At 54.1% G+C, this 14,663-nt stretch overlaps 1 protein-coding gene across 2 annotated transcripts in view; it reads right to left on the bottom strand.

Annotated features, from left to right (window-relative positions):
• Positions 1-7,251, bottom strand: part of DGKZ (diacylglycerol kinase zeta) — a 105,950-nt gene extending 98,699 nt beyond the window's left edge. Inside the window, exon 1 of one of the 2 annotated variants that reach the window (XM_043549995.1) lies at positions 6,204-7,251. In XM_043549995.1, the coding sequence (XP_043405930.1) occupies positions 6,204-6,457 (254 nt within the window). In that variant the 5' untranslated portion in view covers positions 6,458-7,251. The remainder of the gene's footprint in view (positions 1-6,203) is intronic. The other variant, XM_037900163.2, reaches the window with a different exon arrangement.
• Between the last annotated feature and the right edge of the window lie 7,412 nt (positions 7,252-14,663).

Below are 14,663 nucleotides of genomic sequence, written 5' to 3'. Positions count from 1 at the left end.
CACTGCGGATTTACTGATTGTTAGTGGTACTTAAGTTACAGTGTACTTGAAATCACAAATGCAGTTTTCATTCATTATTTAATCACCCGTCATTTTTTGTTTTAACTTATTTGCTGTGTTTACCAGCTACCACCTAAAAATCAACATAGCATAAAAACAAATTATTGAATAAACAGAACCTAGCACTTTCATGTAACTATGTTGTTGACGTTACTAAACTGAAATGAAATCCTTATATAACATATCAAAATATGTGTCTTTCAGAAAAACAGGTAGATTAGCTTTTCTCTTTCCCTATGTCACCTTTTTAGAACAAAATACACCCTGTTCTCCTGGGATGGGAGGGCTTTGTTGCTGTTCAATAAAACAAGTGTAAACTGTTTTCTCAGCACAAAACAGACCCTGTCCAGTAATTATGATTGTCTTCAGCACATGCAATGCACACATCAAACAAATCCGTTGCCAAAGCCTGCCCCCTTTGCCCATCTGCCTAAGCACCTTCCACTCACATTTAACCTTCCCTTGGTCACTCTCCTGGGCTTGACACAGTCAATGCTGTACACTGAGACACTGGGGAAGCAGCTCAGATCTTATGTTCACTTGCTACGATGTGATTAGCATGTGGCCCCTATGTCTAGAGGTCTGTGTTTCAGGGACACGTCTCTTATTTTAAAGGCTAGTAAAACTGAAATGGCCCCACGCTGGAGTTCCGCCGCGAGGGTCAGGAGCTGCTCTCCTGCCCTCCCCTTACGCAGCCCGTGAGGGGAAACTGACAAAATCTGGGAGCCCCCACTTCCATGCATCAACTCTGTGAAGTACTCAGTGGGGGGGGGGGCAATGCCCTCCCATGCCTGCACCCCCAGTCTCTGCCCATGCCCATCTGCCTGCACAGCCCAGGAGCTGGGAGGCTGGGATGGTGAAGGGAGGCTGATGCTGTGAGCTGCATCCCAAGCATCTGCAGGGAACCTCTGGGGAGGTGCGAAAGACAAGAGTAACCCAAACTGCTGAGATCCCTGAGGCTGCAGCAGGGACAGGCCCAAGCCCAGCCACACAGCCTCCAGGTTTCTGCTGGGGAAAGCAGAGGATGTTCCTCTTCAGGCAGCCAGGGGCTTTATCACTTGCCATGTGTCTTCTGGGAGAGTCTCTGATTCCCTGGCACCGAGGGGATGATTATTGACTCAGCCAGTGTAACAGGTGAATCCGAATGTGTCACTTCCTCTGCAGGGCTACCTGGGCCAGTAAGCCCGGGAGGGTTCCCCTTTGGGGGCTTGTCTAGGTGTGAGTGCAGGACAGAGTGTGGCCCAATACAGTCAGCCGTACAGGCCTAAAATGAGGCACCTCAATCTGGTAAATGGCCTGATTCTCACCGCGGCCAAGCACTCCGGATTGCTGCTGCCAGGCCTGGGAGCTGCAGGTGCCTCGCACCTTGGAAAACCAGCCCACTTCAGCAGAAGTGCCTAAATAAAAGGGGATTTGAGCCTAACATTATGTCCCTTACTTTGTCCATTTTGGCTGAAGTGTTGCCCAGAGTCACAGCATGAGTGACTGTCAGAGAGTCAGGCATTAACATCAGGCACCTGCTCAGCCTCCTACCGCGGTGGCAGAGGCAGCAAGAATGGCTGGTGCTTCGGAGGCATTTCCCCAGGGGGGCATTTATCCCTGAGCCAGTGAGGCTGTGGCATAATTCAGCATCATTAGCAGGGCTGGCACGAACCTGCTGCGGGGAGCACTAACTATAATCTGTGCACTGAGCCCCCGTTCCACCACTCCATGAACCACACAGCTATTTCTGGAAGGCACTGAATACCCGGAGGCTTAAAATATCATTTCTTCTCATTTCAAACCCTTTACATAATGACTGATGTCACCTCTCCCTCGTGCTGGCTAACGGGGCCACAGCAGGCGCTGGGCAAGCTAGTGATGCCAGCAGGTAGGGGCTCAGAAACCCCGTTTTTTCAGCTGGCCAGTGCACCCCCACATAGCATGAGATCTGCTTTGAGCGGTGTGATGCGTGCAATGCCGGGTTTACAATGGTGCCAGTGGCGCCCTGGAGCCGGGCCCGTGCTCAGAAGGGGCCCTGGCCTGCTCCACTTGCACTGTGCCCTGAGACCCCACCAGCCCACTGACTCCCCCCTCCCCGTCCACCACTTGCTTCTCTCGGCCTGCCCACCGGCTGGCCAAGGGCTCCTCTCCGCCCCCTGGCCTCACCCTCCAGCTTCTCTCTGCCTCCTGGTCGGAGCCCAGTGCACCTCCGGCTCCGGGCAGTCTCTGCTTCCTACCACCTATGGGGTCCCACCTGCCTCCCTGATGCTGAGCCGCCTGGGACTGATGCAGAAGCCTGGCCAGTCCTGGTCAGTTAGTGTGGGGGGCTTGGCTGGGTGACGGACGGAGCAATTCCCGCCCTGGGACCAGCCCTGGCGGCTCAGCCTGGCAGACACAGTCGCCTCCCAGCAGGGCCGGTGAGTGGGGCCGGGAGGCAGGGCGTGGGGGAGTGGGTCTCTGGAGCGCCTGGGGTGGGTGCTGTGCTGTGAGGGGGTGGGGAAGATCGCTGTGTGTTGGGGCAGTAGGGAGTGGGGGTTCTGTGCAGGGTGCTGTGCATTTGTGGCAGGGTCTGGTGGGGGCGCTGGGCATAGCGGGTCCGGGGGGGCTTTGGCCATAGGGAATCGGGGGGAAAAGAAGGGGGGGTTCCGGTGTTGGGCGGGGGGGCTGTGTGGCACGGAATGGACCCACTCCCGAGGGGAAGGGGCATGCTGGCAGCACAGGGCCGGGCGGGCCATCGTGTGTCTGGCAACTACTGGTTTGTAAATAATTCCCTCGCACTGGGCTGGGCAGAGCGGGGCCACCCCTGCCATGCCATATTGCCCCTGGCTGGCCCCTTACTCTGGGGACCAACCCCCCCCCCCGTGCCATGCTCCATTGCCCCCATGGGGGGCCCACAAATAAGTTTGGCGCCAGGCCCACAAAAGATTAATCTGGTCCTGGACGCACGGAGGAGACCGTGCTGCACAGCAGTGTCCACACTCAGCAGCTACCCCAGGAGCCCTCTGCACCCTCCCACATCTAAGGCCTTGGGTAAGCACCTACCGACTCTTACACCATGACTGAGCAATGGCCAAAGGGGGTGCTCAAGTGCAACACGCAGGGCTGCCCTTGTCTAGGCTGAGCATAGGGGAGAAGAAAGCAAGGGCTACATGCTGCCTGCAGCTCTCTAGCCTGCCAGCAGCCACAGGCTCCATCATGTCCCCACCTCACCCAGCGCTGACCTCTTAATCCAGTGTATCATAATGGAATAAATACCCGCGCCTGTTCCACGCTGTCCCTAGGGACCAGCCAGGCCTGGTGGCTTCACAGGACCCCTTGGGCACCATCCTGCTTTGAGATACTTTCCCGCCACAGCACCACCATCCCGTTTTTGCTCAGATGCCAGCCATCAAGGATGGTATAAGCAGCTCCTCCTAACCCCCACACAGGAGAGGCGATAATGTCCCGGCAGCTGGGTCCAAAGCCTGATCAGGGTACAAGTGAGATCTCTCTAGTTCTGAATGCCCTGTCAACCCGTCACCTTCACGGAAACACCATAAAATTCAGTACCACGGGCAGAGTCTCTTCCAAAGCGCCCTGGTGCTGGGCGTCAGGACAAGGGGCATCTGCAGAGCTGTATGGGACCCGGGACTGGAAGAGCAGCAGGGGCTCTGCAGGTCAGGATTGAGGAATATCAGTAGAGCTGTAGGTGGAAGGAGATCAGGTCTGGCATAGACGGATGAAAGTGACCCCCAGAAATATTAGAGCTGGAACATGTCCAGGCTGATTAAATTAGGTTGCAATATGTTCCATTCCTCCCCTGGGGAGTTTGGGATAATTGCAGCCAGCTAATCCGTTCATGCACATCTGGAGGAAAACAGCTAAGAAAGGAAAATCCTGCTCTGTGCCCTCCACTGTGCATGATAAGCCCTCACTCTCGCTGATGGCAGGGCAGAAACATTTTAAAGCAGCTGACAAAGCACCAAACTAAGGCAAATCATCCCCATGGTCCAAACCATGCAGCCTGCTGCACCTCCCAGTAAGACATTTTTGTGAGTATGTGGGGGACGCAGAGATCCAGACCCAGTAACATCGTGGGGAGGGGCCTGTCCATGCAGGATTGGGACACCCCTTTTCCCCACTCAGGGACTAGCAACCAACTGAGTTTGGTCAGCTCCTAGCAGAAGGTTGCCAGATTATCTGTCTTTCTAAGGTACCTGCATGACCCCCCCGTTAGGGCAGTATTTGAGTGCCTTACAATCTTTATCGCATTTAGCCTCATCACATCCCTCTGAGGTAGGGAAGTGCTAATATCTCCACAGGGAACTGAGGCACAAAGAAATCAAGTGACTTGCCCAAGGTCATATAGGAAGCCTGTGGCAAAGCAGAGAACTGAACCCAGGTCGCCTCAGGCCTAAGTGAGCATCCTAATCACAGGACCCAGCCCTCTACTCTGCATGTCTCCTTTGCAGAAGATATTTAGACTCTGAGCGCAGCAGGGCAGACTCTGTGACTCATCAGGCCCCCTGATGAATAATCTATCACACAGAGCCCAGGGGAGAATGCAGGATTCAGTGGGATCGGTTATCCAAGCCAGCTCACAAGAAAGCAAGCCTTTCCCCTCTTGACCCAATCCCACAGCGTCTAAGCATCCCAAAGTCCATATTGTATGTGCCCCATCCTACTCAGGGCAAGCAGTGCTAGATCGTGTGTCTCCTCTCATTTACACCAGTAAGACTGAGGCGCGATTGCATAGAGATCAATGGCGTTACACCAGGGTTCAAATGGTGAGAGAGGACAATCAGGCCCCAGCCCTTCCTTCACCTCCTGGAGGAGGGAGAATGGAGTCTGAGCTACTGGAGGCACCAAGACATGAGCAGAACCCTAGACAGGAGGCTGGAGCTACTCAGGAATAAAAACTCAACTAGGTATCCAGACAGGGGATGTGTGTGGCAACAGCTCACAGAAGTGGGCAGCCTCATTAGGGGTCATGAAGAGTAGCAAGAACGCCATCCCTCCCCCCCAGATAACTTTTCTTGGGTGTAGAGGATGGGGGAATGGGGGGCAGAGCAAACTCAATGGAAGAAGAGCCATGCAGGGAGCAAATCATTCCACATTGGGTCCCTTTGCAACAACGTGCCTCAGAAGGTTTCCCAGGCCAGACCTAGAGAACCAGCATCAGCTCCCTCAGCGCCCTATCACTGCTCAGGGGTTTTGAGCTCCCAGGCTGGCTGCAGCTGAGGCCCACTGACCTTGTGGGAGACAAGTGGGAGAGGAAGAACAATTTCTCAGCTCAGACCAGGAGAGCCCAACAACGAGGAGAGGGAGGAAAATGGCACCATGGAGGGCAAAGCAACTGCCAAGGCCATTCCAGTGTCCTCAGGAGGCAGCTGTGCAGATGTGTGGGGCCTACCCTGCTATGGAAGGGCCTGGGAAAAGCCATAACCCCATGGATAGAGAAGAAGGGAAGCAGGAGGGGGCAGTTAGAGGAGAAGGGGGAGAGGGGCTGTAGGGATAGTAGTGAGAAAACAGTCCCTCGGACAGAGGTTGTGGGGGGCCCCTATTTGATCTGTACTTCCCAGGATTGCTGCGGTCAGACAGAGGCACAGGGGCCAGAAAGTCTGGGGCAAGTAGCAGCCTGGCCCTAGTACCAGACTTTGGGGGAAATTTAAAGTGACAAGCATGATGGAGGAAAGAGCCGAAAGGCCCAGGTCAGTGAGAATACAGGTTACCAGCTATTGAACCAAGAGACCCCCCTCACCACCACCCTCTCTCTTGGCAGAGGTGACTCTCCCCACCCACAGCAGTTTGGAACAAGGTCCCTCAATGGGACAGGTACACCAGGGCTCAGCTCCCACAGCCTCTTGTGTAAAATAACCCCACGTAGACATGGGTCAGTGAGGGGGGGTCAGCAGGTGCCCCCAGAGTCATGTACATTAGGGCACAAGCACATCTCTCTGTTACCCCAGGAGATGACCTCAGGAATCAGGGATGGGAAAAGAAGCTTCTGTTGCGTAGAAGGTCCCACATGCTCCTGCAGTGAAGGGCTGACACTATTTTGCAGCTCCCTGCTGCCGTGAAGGGAGCAGGGGAGCCGTGAAGGTTCCCAGGACTGGCCGGGGAAGCTCCATCACTAGGTTTGCATTAGCCCCAAAGTGGTGCAGAGAGGGGGAGGCTCCTACCTGTAGGACACCTGCTTTCTGAAGGCCAGGTTCAGGAACTGCTCCTCCATCTGTGCCCTTGCAGCTGGGCTGTCTGCCACTCTGACTCCTCTCATCTCGTCCAGTTGAGGGTCCAAGTCCTGGTACAGTTGGAGGCCTGCAGGAGGCATCAGTCCTACACTCCCTTCTCTTGCTGCCCCTTGGGGGTTTCCCTTGGTTCCCCCATCCTCCCTGGCTGACACGCAGCCTCTCCAGCTACGGGGTGCTTCAGCCATTCCCAGCGGTGATATGAATATCCAACTGGACACCTTCCCAGAAGAGTCCTGCTCCTTCTGTGCACGCTGCCTGGTACGCTCAGTCCAGCCCCACGGTGATGCTGCACCCCACTTCCCTCTCTAGGCCCCAGTGAGGTTCCTGGGGTGGCTTGAGTTTCCTGGGAAGAAAAAAAAAACAGTCCAACTTTTTGCCAATCTTATTTATCAGCTTCCTGGCTGGATGGTTAACGCAGCTCAAAATCTGCAGCTCAGCCTCAGTCCGTCTCCTCTGCCCCTTGGAGAGTGGTCAGCAAAAAGCAAACAGGAACAGTCTGGATGGGGGAAACCCAGGCACGGCTGAGCTCCTTGGCTGAGATCCGCTTGGCCCAGCAAAGGCAGGAGGATGAAGGAGAGGAGGGTGAACAAGAAACAGTCCTGATCAGAAACAGGGATCCAGGGAGGCAACACAGCCGTGAAGAGCACAGCTCCCACCAGGAGAGGGGCAGCCCAGCTCTTCCGCTGCTGGGAGAAGGGGTCAGGGCTGAGTCACCAGGGACCTCCGTGCCTCCTCCAACAGCAGCCAAACTCAGAAGCAAAAAAGAGCAAGGTGCCTGTGCACAGCTCCTGCAGCAGCCAGAAGACAGACAGCGCACAGAGGGAGGGGGAAAGGGGCTGTGCTAGTGCTACACCGGAGCGCAGTGTCACCTAGAGACACTCCGAAACTGGCACATACCCCTGTGGAGCCCAGAGAGGTGCAGAGACCTGGGAGGACTGCACAACCCTCACTGCTCTCTGCCAGGGCTCCCCCTCTGACTGACATGCCATTCTGGCTCAGTCTCTCCTCATTGAGCTAGCCGCCCAGTCAAGTTACCAAGACATGCAAATTCACACGCAGTGAGATTTGATTGGCCTGAAAAGCTGCACACGGCTGCCAAAGAGTTACGAAGAGTTGCACTGCTCTAGGCTCTGACGTGGGGTGGGGCTGTGGTGTGCAGCATGCTCAGGGCAGGGCTTCACCCTGTGTGTGTGGAGGGGTGAATGCCCAGTGGTAGGTAGGTCCGTGCTATCTCAGTGACTCTCCTTCTCTCAGGCTCAGGACCAGCCCCAGCCCCAGCCCCAACTCCTGCTTGTCCCTTTTTGATGAAAAGTAATTTCTCATCCCTGGTCATCTGGGGACTTGCCATGTGTCTCCCTCGTGTCCCGACCCCCCGGAGCAGAAAGTGCCTCCCTGGCCATCTCTCCTTCTCCTGCTGGTTGCAGTCGTTCCTTGCAGCCCTGGTCCTACTCCCCTCATTGATGCCACTCACCCCAGTGAGTGCCATGCTCACTCCCCATCATCACCTCTCAGTTGGTACCCAGGGCAGCCCTGCTGCAACAGCATGGGAATCAGCCTGAGTTTGTCTCCCACCTGCGAAGGCTCTTTCCAATCCCAGGAGCTCCCACCCTTGCCTTCTTCCTCCCTCAACCCCACTGGCTTCACTGGCCTTCCAGCCAAACGGGGTGAACACAGCTCATAGCATGTGTCTGAGAGTGCTTGCTGGAGAGTGACATGAGGTGCTCCCACGCCCACTCCTGGTCCAAATGCAGACTGGAGGATCATGCAAACACAAGCTAGAAAAGCCCATCCCCATCCTCAGGGACCAGGACAGGATCCTCCAGTCTAGTTGCCAGAACTTTGTCCAGCCTTAAGTGTCACTTGTGACATTTCCCCCTTGTTCTTCCCTTGCTTGGGGTTTACACCTTACAGATGCTGTGCACAGTCATCAAGCCCAGCTCCACCCACCCCACCCACGTAGTCGTGACTTGTCACATAGCCAAGCTCCCAACACGCAGCTCTTCTCTCTCTGTGCATGAGTCAGCTCCACCAGCCCCCAAATACATTTTGTTCCTCTTCTCTGGATTCCCTCCAGTTGATCATCAGCTTTTCCCAAGCTACATTCTCTGGGTGGAATTAACACCCAAAAGTTGCAGACATTCTCTGTCCCTGACAAAGTCAGTGCATTCTTTTGCCAGCCGGGCTGAGAGCCGACTGTGTGTTGTGCAGTGTGTTTCCCGCTTGCATTGATGTGTGATTGTTTTATGGTTTATTGCTCCCCACAGTATTGCAGCACAATGGAAGAAAAGGCCATTTTTCTGGTACAGAGGTCCCCAGGGCTCAACATGGTATCCCAGGTGAGGTCTCGCCAGAGGATGACTAACCCCTTCCTGCTCTGGGACTGAGGCCTTTGAATACCCAGCTCAAGAATTTCACCGGTGTTTCGTTGCCATATCGTTGCAAACTACTATCCCGTTTTCTGCCCTGCACCCCAGGTTATTTTTCTCCAGCTGCATTTCCCCAGGCTGAGTCTTACCTTGCTGTTTGGGGCCTGCATCTCTCATTTGCCTCTCAGGTGCTTTTCTGTCTTCACTGGAGTTCATGGCTCCTCCCAGGTTGATATAATCTATGCTGTTCACCCATCATCTTTCAGATCAGTCAGGAAGAGTCCAGTATTACTGAGTCTTGACCTTGACTCGGGGTTTACTCAACTTCATGCATTACCCTTTGCTTATGTGGTATTTGAGACTGTGCCTTTAAGGGCGGAACTTCCCCGAGAAGAGAGTCGAGATGGGGCGCTGGGAAGCTCCTGTTGCTATGTACAGTCAGCCAGCTAGAACCGGACCCAGAGAAAAGCAGCTCTCTGCAAGCATCATAAGCACTTAGTGATCACTGAACCCCACATGGGAGCAGGAGTAGCAAGGACCTAAGAAATACCCTGAGTGGAAGAATGGGGACTCTGAACTGCTCCAGAATTAACTCTCTGGATACACAGAAAACAACAGGAGAAGGTTTACACCCTGCCCCTCCCCACTCTGTATCTGCAAGCAATGGGTGCCAGCAAAAAGGGAGATAGTCAGAAGGTTGCCTTATATTCCTAATAGCTGGTTCTGAAGCACGTGAAGCATAGTCAGTGAACTATGAAAGCGCATTACAGAGATTTGAGCAGTGCTGTGCACTCCATGCCAAAATGAAACGCAAGAGAGAGGTTTTCAAGCAGAGCAAAGTGGAACCACCGGGGAGTTTGTGACTGCTCCAAGGCTGCAGAGCCAGTCTTGCAAGTTTGGGGTGCAGAGTCCCTGATAAGGGACCAGATAGGGATTGGAATCTGGGAAAGATATAAAACAGCGAGAGACTACTGGAAGCCCCAGAATTCACCCTGGACAAAGCAATCAGAATTTGCCAAGCAAGGGAAGTCACCCCGTCCAGAATGAAGCTTATGAAGGCTGGGCAGTGCTTGGACTGTGGAGACATGATAACTGATCCCAAATGCTACAAGAAAAGAGGCGTGAGGCAGTAGGGCCTGGAGAGCTCAAAAGCAGCACACGGAACCCACACAAACGGAGACAATGCCTGGCCTGCAGGCTGTAACAAGCTGCACTTCGCCTCACTGCCACACCCCCATTCTCATTCAGGCAGCTTTATTGTCCATCCAAACGAACCAGTTTCTCAGCTCACCCCTTACATTTTAAGGTTTCACTTTCTCCAGCTTCCAGGCCCTCTCACCCAGTCTCTCCCCCCTCCCTCCAACTCTTTTTAGTCTCACCTTAACTGATCCAACTGGGAGGGGAAGCCTCTGTTGCACGGGGGAGCTGGACTTACTTTAGTTAGAGTGTCAGCCACCCTGAGATATACCTCCCCCCTTTTCAGGAAAATCTGCCTCTTTCACAGGCACTTATTTTCTGAGCTGCAAGAGGGCGGGGAACAGGGGGGTTGGATGGGGCAGGGGTCCTGTGGGGGTAGTCAGGAATGAGAGGGGGGTGGTGGATGGGGGCAGTCAGGGGTGGGAGGTCCAGGGGTGGTCAGGGGACAGGGATCAGAGGGTGGTGGATGCGGCAGGAGTCCCGGGGGGCAGTCGTGGGACAGGGGACAGGAGAGGTTGGATGGGGCAGGAGTCCCAGGGGAGCCACCAGGGGGCAAGAAGCAGGGGGTTTGGATAGGAGGCGGGGGCCGGGCCACCCCTGGCTCGTTGGGGAGACACAGCCTCCCCTAACTGGCCCTCCATACAATTTTGGAAACCCGATGTGGCCCTCAGACCAAAAAGTTTGCCCGCCCCTGCTTTAATTGCTGAGCTTCCCAGAGAGTCTTCTTATGCACAGTCAGCTGGAACCAGACACAGAATAAAGCAGATGTCTTGAAAGCATCTTAAGCTCTAAGTGATCACTGAGCACCCAGGCTTATGCTCCTTCAGTTGGTTTTCAGTATATAGGAGAGAGTCACGCACAAGCCAAGTAGAGCTAATATGTTGCTAAGAAACTAACTCTCACTGACACCAGCTCAATTACACCTTCCCTTTATCCCCTCCACTTGGGATTTTATCAAAGGAAGTGATTGAATTTATCGGGCATGGATTGTGTTGTGTTCCATGGCATACAGCAGAGAAGTTAGATAGAAACATAAATACTTTTGCTGGACGGTTGCATTGTAACACTACTTTCTCTCTTTGAAGTCAGAATAACACATACGAACCCCAAAGCAGAGAGTGAGAAAACAGGCTGCTCCGTAAGGCAGCAAGGAGCAACTCATCCCCCCACCATTGTACTTGACTCTTTCCAGACTGGCTGGCTGCTGACTGACTCAGATCACATGGTTTTCCTCAGCGCTCCCTCGCCAGGAAATGATAGCTTGTCATTTTGAACCAGTTCCCAATACACCACATTTTGTTCCTCGTAAACTTCACCATGATGATAGCTCCCAGCTCCATCACCAGCCAGAAAGACTCACCATATGGTAGCACATTCCCTGCTCCAGGCTATTAGAGCAGCATTTTCATCCAGGGCAGGGGGTGGCAGAGCTACCACCCTTTGCCCCAGCTTTCAAAGTTGCCCATTGTGGGGTGACCTGTTTTTCCTTTGGGAGGAATGATATGGTTGTAGTGTGTGAGGTCATGAGCCATTCGTTCCTGCAACAGCTGGGAGAGAGGCAGCTAGAGCTCATATCATGCCGGTACAAAGTGAATTTGAGAGGATCCAGATCCCTGTCCTTGAAGGGTCTGGCTCAGATTCAGCGCTGTGCTCAGCTTCTGGAATTTTCCTGACATTTCCAAAACAAGCTGGGGCTAGTCCCATCAGACTGCCCAAGTGAGCCCCAGCCATGCCTTTCGTTCCCCCCACCCCCGACTGTTACGTTAGCACCAATGCCCCTGCTTGCTACAGGAGTGCTTGTAAGGAGAGAGGGATGGACCGAGGTATGGTAGTTAATAGATGAAGTAAGTAACATGCAGCACTGTGTCTGAGTTTTATAAGCCCAATATAACTTCCTCATGTGTGCCCTTGCAAATGGCTTCTGGGGTGCAACTCTCAACACTGGCCACAGGAAAAGGAGCAGGAGTCCTAGAGGTGAGGGCGTTTATTGCTCCTTTTCCTGGCCTTTCCCAGAGGAGGCACTTTAGGAAACGGGGCAGGAACACTGGTGGAGGGGGAGGGGGCTGGCCTCAGTTACTCCAAGCCCAGCCTATCTCAGCAGATGTGTAGGAAGCAAGAGCTGGTTGTGTGCCTGCTCACAGCTGCTGCAGCCCTAACCTCTTGCAGCAGGAGGTGCTGTAGGCATTTCCAGTTTAGCTATATACTAACTCCTGGAGCTAGTTCATTAGTGATGTTTGTGCTGTGACATTTCCTCTAACACCTGTGCTTGACACCCTGGGCTAATTAGACGACTCCTCTGCAATGATTCTGGGGTTGTGGGGGGGTGATTTCCATTCTCCCTGGGAGAACTGAGTCAGCATTAGCTGGGGGTGGCTGCCTGTGACATATTTCTCTTACTGGTGATGACTGTATTGAGGCTGTGGCTACAAGCAGTGGGCTTGGGGGAGGCCTGTGTTTGCTAGATCTCCTGAGTTACCTGGTGCACCAGCTCCCAGAACTTGGAGTACCAGCTGCAGGATATTGTTCCAGGAGCTGCAGCTAATAAATATCCTGGCACGGGAGAGAAGAGCAGGATGATAAACATCTCTCTCTCCCCCTCCCTCTTCTTTCCTGTCCATTGCTGCTGTCATCCTGTTTTTGTGCAGGAAGGCCTCACTGTCTCTGCATTTTGTGGTTCTTTTTCAGGCAAGCCACTGGGAGCTTTGCCTGCATTTGGAGCCCACGGCTAGCCCCTGTGCACCAGAAGGGAAAAGATGGGAGGGTGGAGAAGGGGCAAGTGATATAATACCCAGGGCAAAGACTGACCAAGGAGAGATGGGGGAGTCCAGGGGCCTCTGCAGGGTCTGTGCCAGCTGCAGCTCTCTCCTGCCCATCTCCTCAGCTGAAGTAGGACAAGTCAGGGTGTGGTGCTGGAGTTTTCAGTAGCTGATTCTGCCACTGAGGGGAGCAACCCTATCTTGGTCTTCAGTTGGGACCAGCTCTGATGTGCGGTGTGGCACCCCAACTGCGTGGTCACTGGGGGTAGCGAGCAGCTGCTGCTGAGGCAATGGATGGACTCTGAGGTGGGGCTGGAATGGAATCCTGGGGAGCTCATCTCACCTCTCCCTTCTCCCTATTGAGCAAGGGCATTTTCTAATTCAAGGGTGGGTCTCTGCAGGTTGGCAGCTGCTGTATCTCTGTGGGGCAGGGACAAGAGGGAATGGGCGGGGACAGCCCATCATTGCAGTGCAGAGCCCATCGGCATTTCCTGCCACTTGGCTAAGCGTTTGGGACAGAACAGGTTAGCTAAGGGAGCCAAGTCCTTGGGTCTTTGCATTCGGAGTCACTTCCTATTATCACTGAACCCTAGGGCGAGACTCAGCCAGACAGTGAAGCAGGGGGATGTCATGCTGAGGGGAGGAACTCCAGCGCTGCTCACCTGCAAACTTTGTCTTGGCCAGCTGGTGGGAAGAATAACATGGGCTTTTAACAGGTGCCTGAAGAGTTAGGCTTGAGGTGGGTCTTTGGGGCTCAACTCCAGGGAATGGGGGCCTGCAAGGTGACCTTCACTATTGATTAACACTAAGAAACACAGGAGAGCTTGTATGGGACTTTTAAGAATTGTAAATGCTATCTGGTTACTGGGCTTTTCACGTCTGGAATGTTCCTGGTGGTGGCAGAGTTTGAAGCACTGGTCAGCTGGAGCTGGTAGGGCTGAGCAATAAAGTGAGACTGGAGGTGGCTTGTAAACAAGGGACTCGCTGCGATCCATGAAGGGACTTCGGCATTACAATGCTGAGCATCATGGGCCCTAGGAAATCACAGGAACAACACTGTGATCCACAATGCCTGGGCTAGGCGCCTAGGTTTCCTATGCAAGAACTGGGGAGAGCTGGGTGCCTTACGATGGGATCCCCAAAAGCCAACATGCTAGGCTGGGAGCCACCTCAGCTAGCCAATGGGAGATGCTGGTTAGAGGGGTATGCCCCTTCCAGAGGTAGGTGCCTGGGGCTGGGCTGCAAGGAGATGCCTATCTCGGCTTAGTGATCCACAAATGGGAGCCAGCCTATGGCTGAGGCACCTAAGGTGTGTCTCGCAGGAATGAATTGAGTGCCTGCCTCACATCACACAAAACAGCTGGAGGAAGAGGTGATGCCCAGCTTGTAACCCAGTGCCTACCACACACACCTGGGGTGTAAGAGACCCAGGTTCAATCCCCCGCTACACCCACACACACTTCTTGAGTGGGAGAAAGGATGGAGACAGGGGTCTCCCACCTCTCAGGAGAGTGCTCTAACCACTGAGTTCTGGGGTCACCAGATGTGAGGTGAGGGGCCTCCCTCAATCTCTCCTGTTCCACTGTGGCAAAATAATGAAAGAGTGACAGGAGCAGGGGGACTGGCCCCTGGGTCTCTGTGCTCCCAGGTGGGGGCCCTGACTACTGGACTAAGGAGTCATCCTCCCTCTCTGGCCCAATTACTATTGAAGTATTTGTTTGCAGTGATGCAGGAGCCATTGTGTCAGAGATCGGGTGACCATATTTCCCAAAGGGAAAATGCGACACCGAGCCGGGCTGGCCCAAGGCCCCCTCACCACAGGGCTGGCCCCAGCAGCTCATCCAAGGTGCCCCCCCGCCAGGCTGTCATTGATCACTCGAAGCCTGCCGATATAGTAGTGGCACAAACTGCAACTTGCACGTTTCCCACCAGTAGCAGTTGCTGCCACGTAAGGATGGGCAGCGCGCTGAGCTTACTCAGTCCATGCGAGCATGCTCAGTACAACCTACATAGGAAATTCTGCCAGGGAGCAGTTTGTGCCACTACACCAGCCCCCGACTCGAGGCTGTCGC

Source organism: Chelonia mydas, chromosome 6, assembly GCF_015237465.2.
Source record: "Chelonia mydas isolate rCheMyd1 chromosome 6, rCheMyd1.pri.v2, whole genome shotgun sequence".
Lineage (NCBI taxonomy): Eukaryota > Metazoa > Chordata > Testudines > Cheloniidae > Chelonia > Chelonia mydas.
Note: the sequence above shows the minus strand (reverse complement) of the source record. Positions and strands in the feature narration are given on the sequence as shown.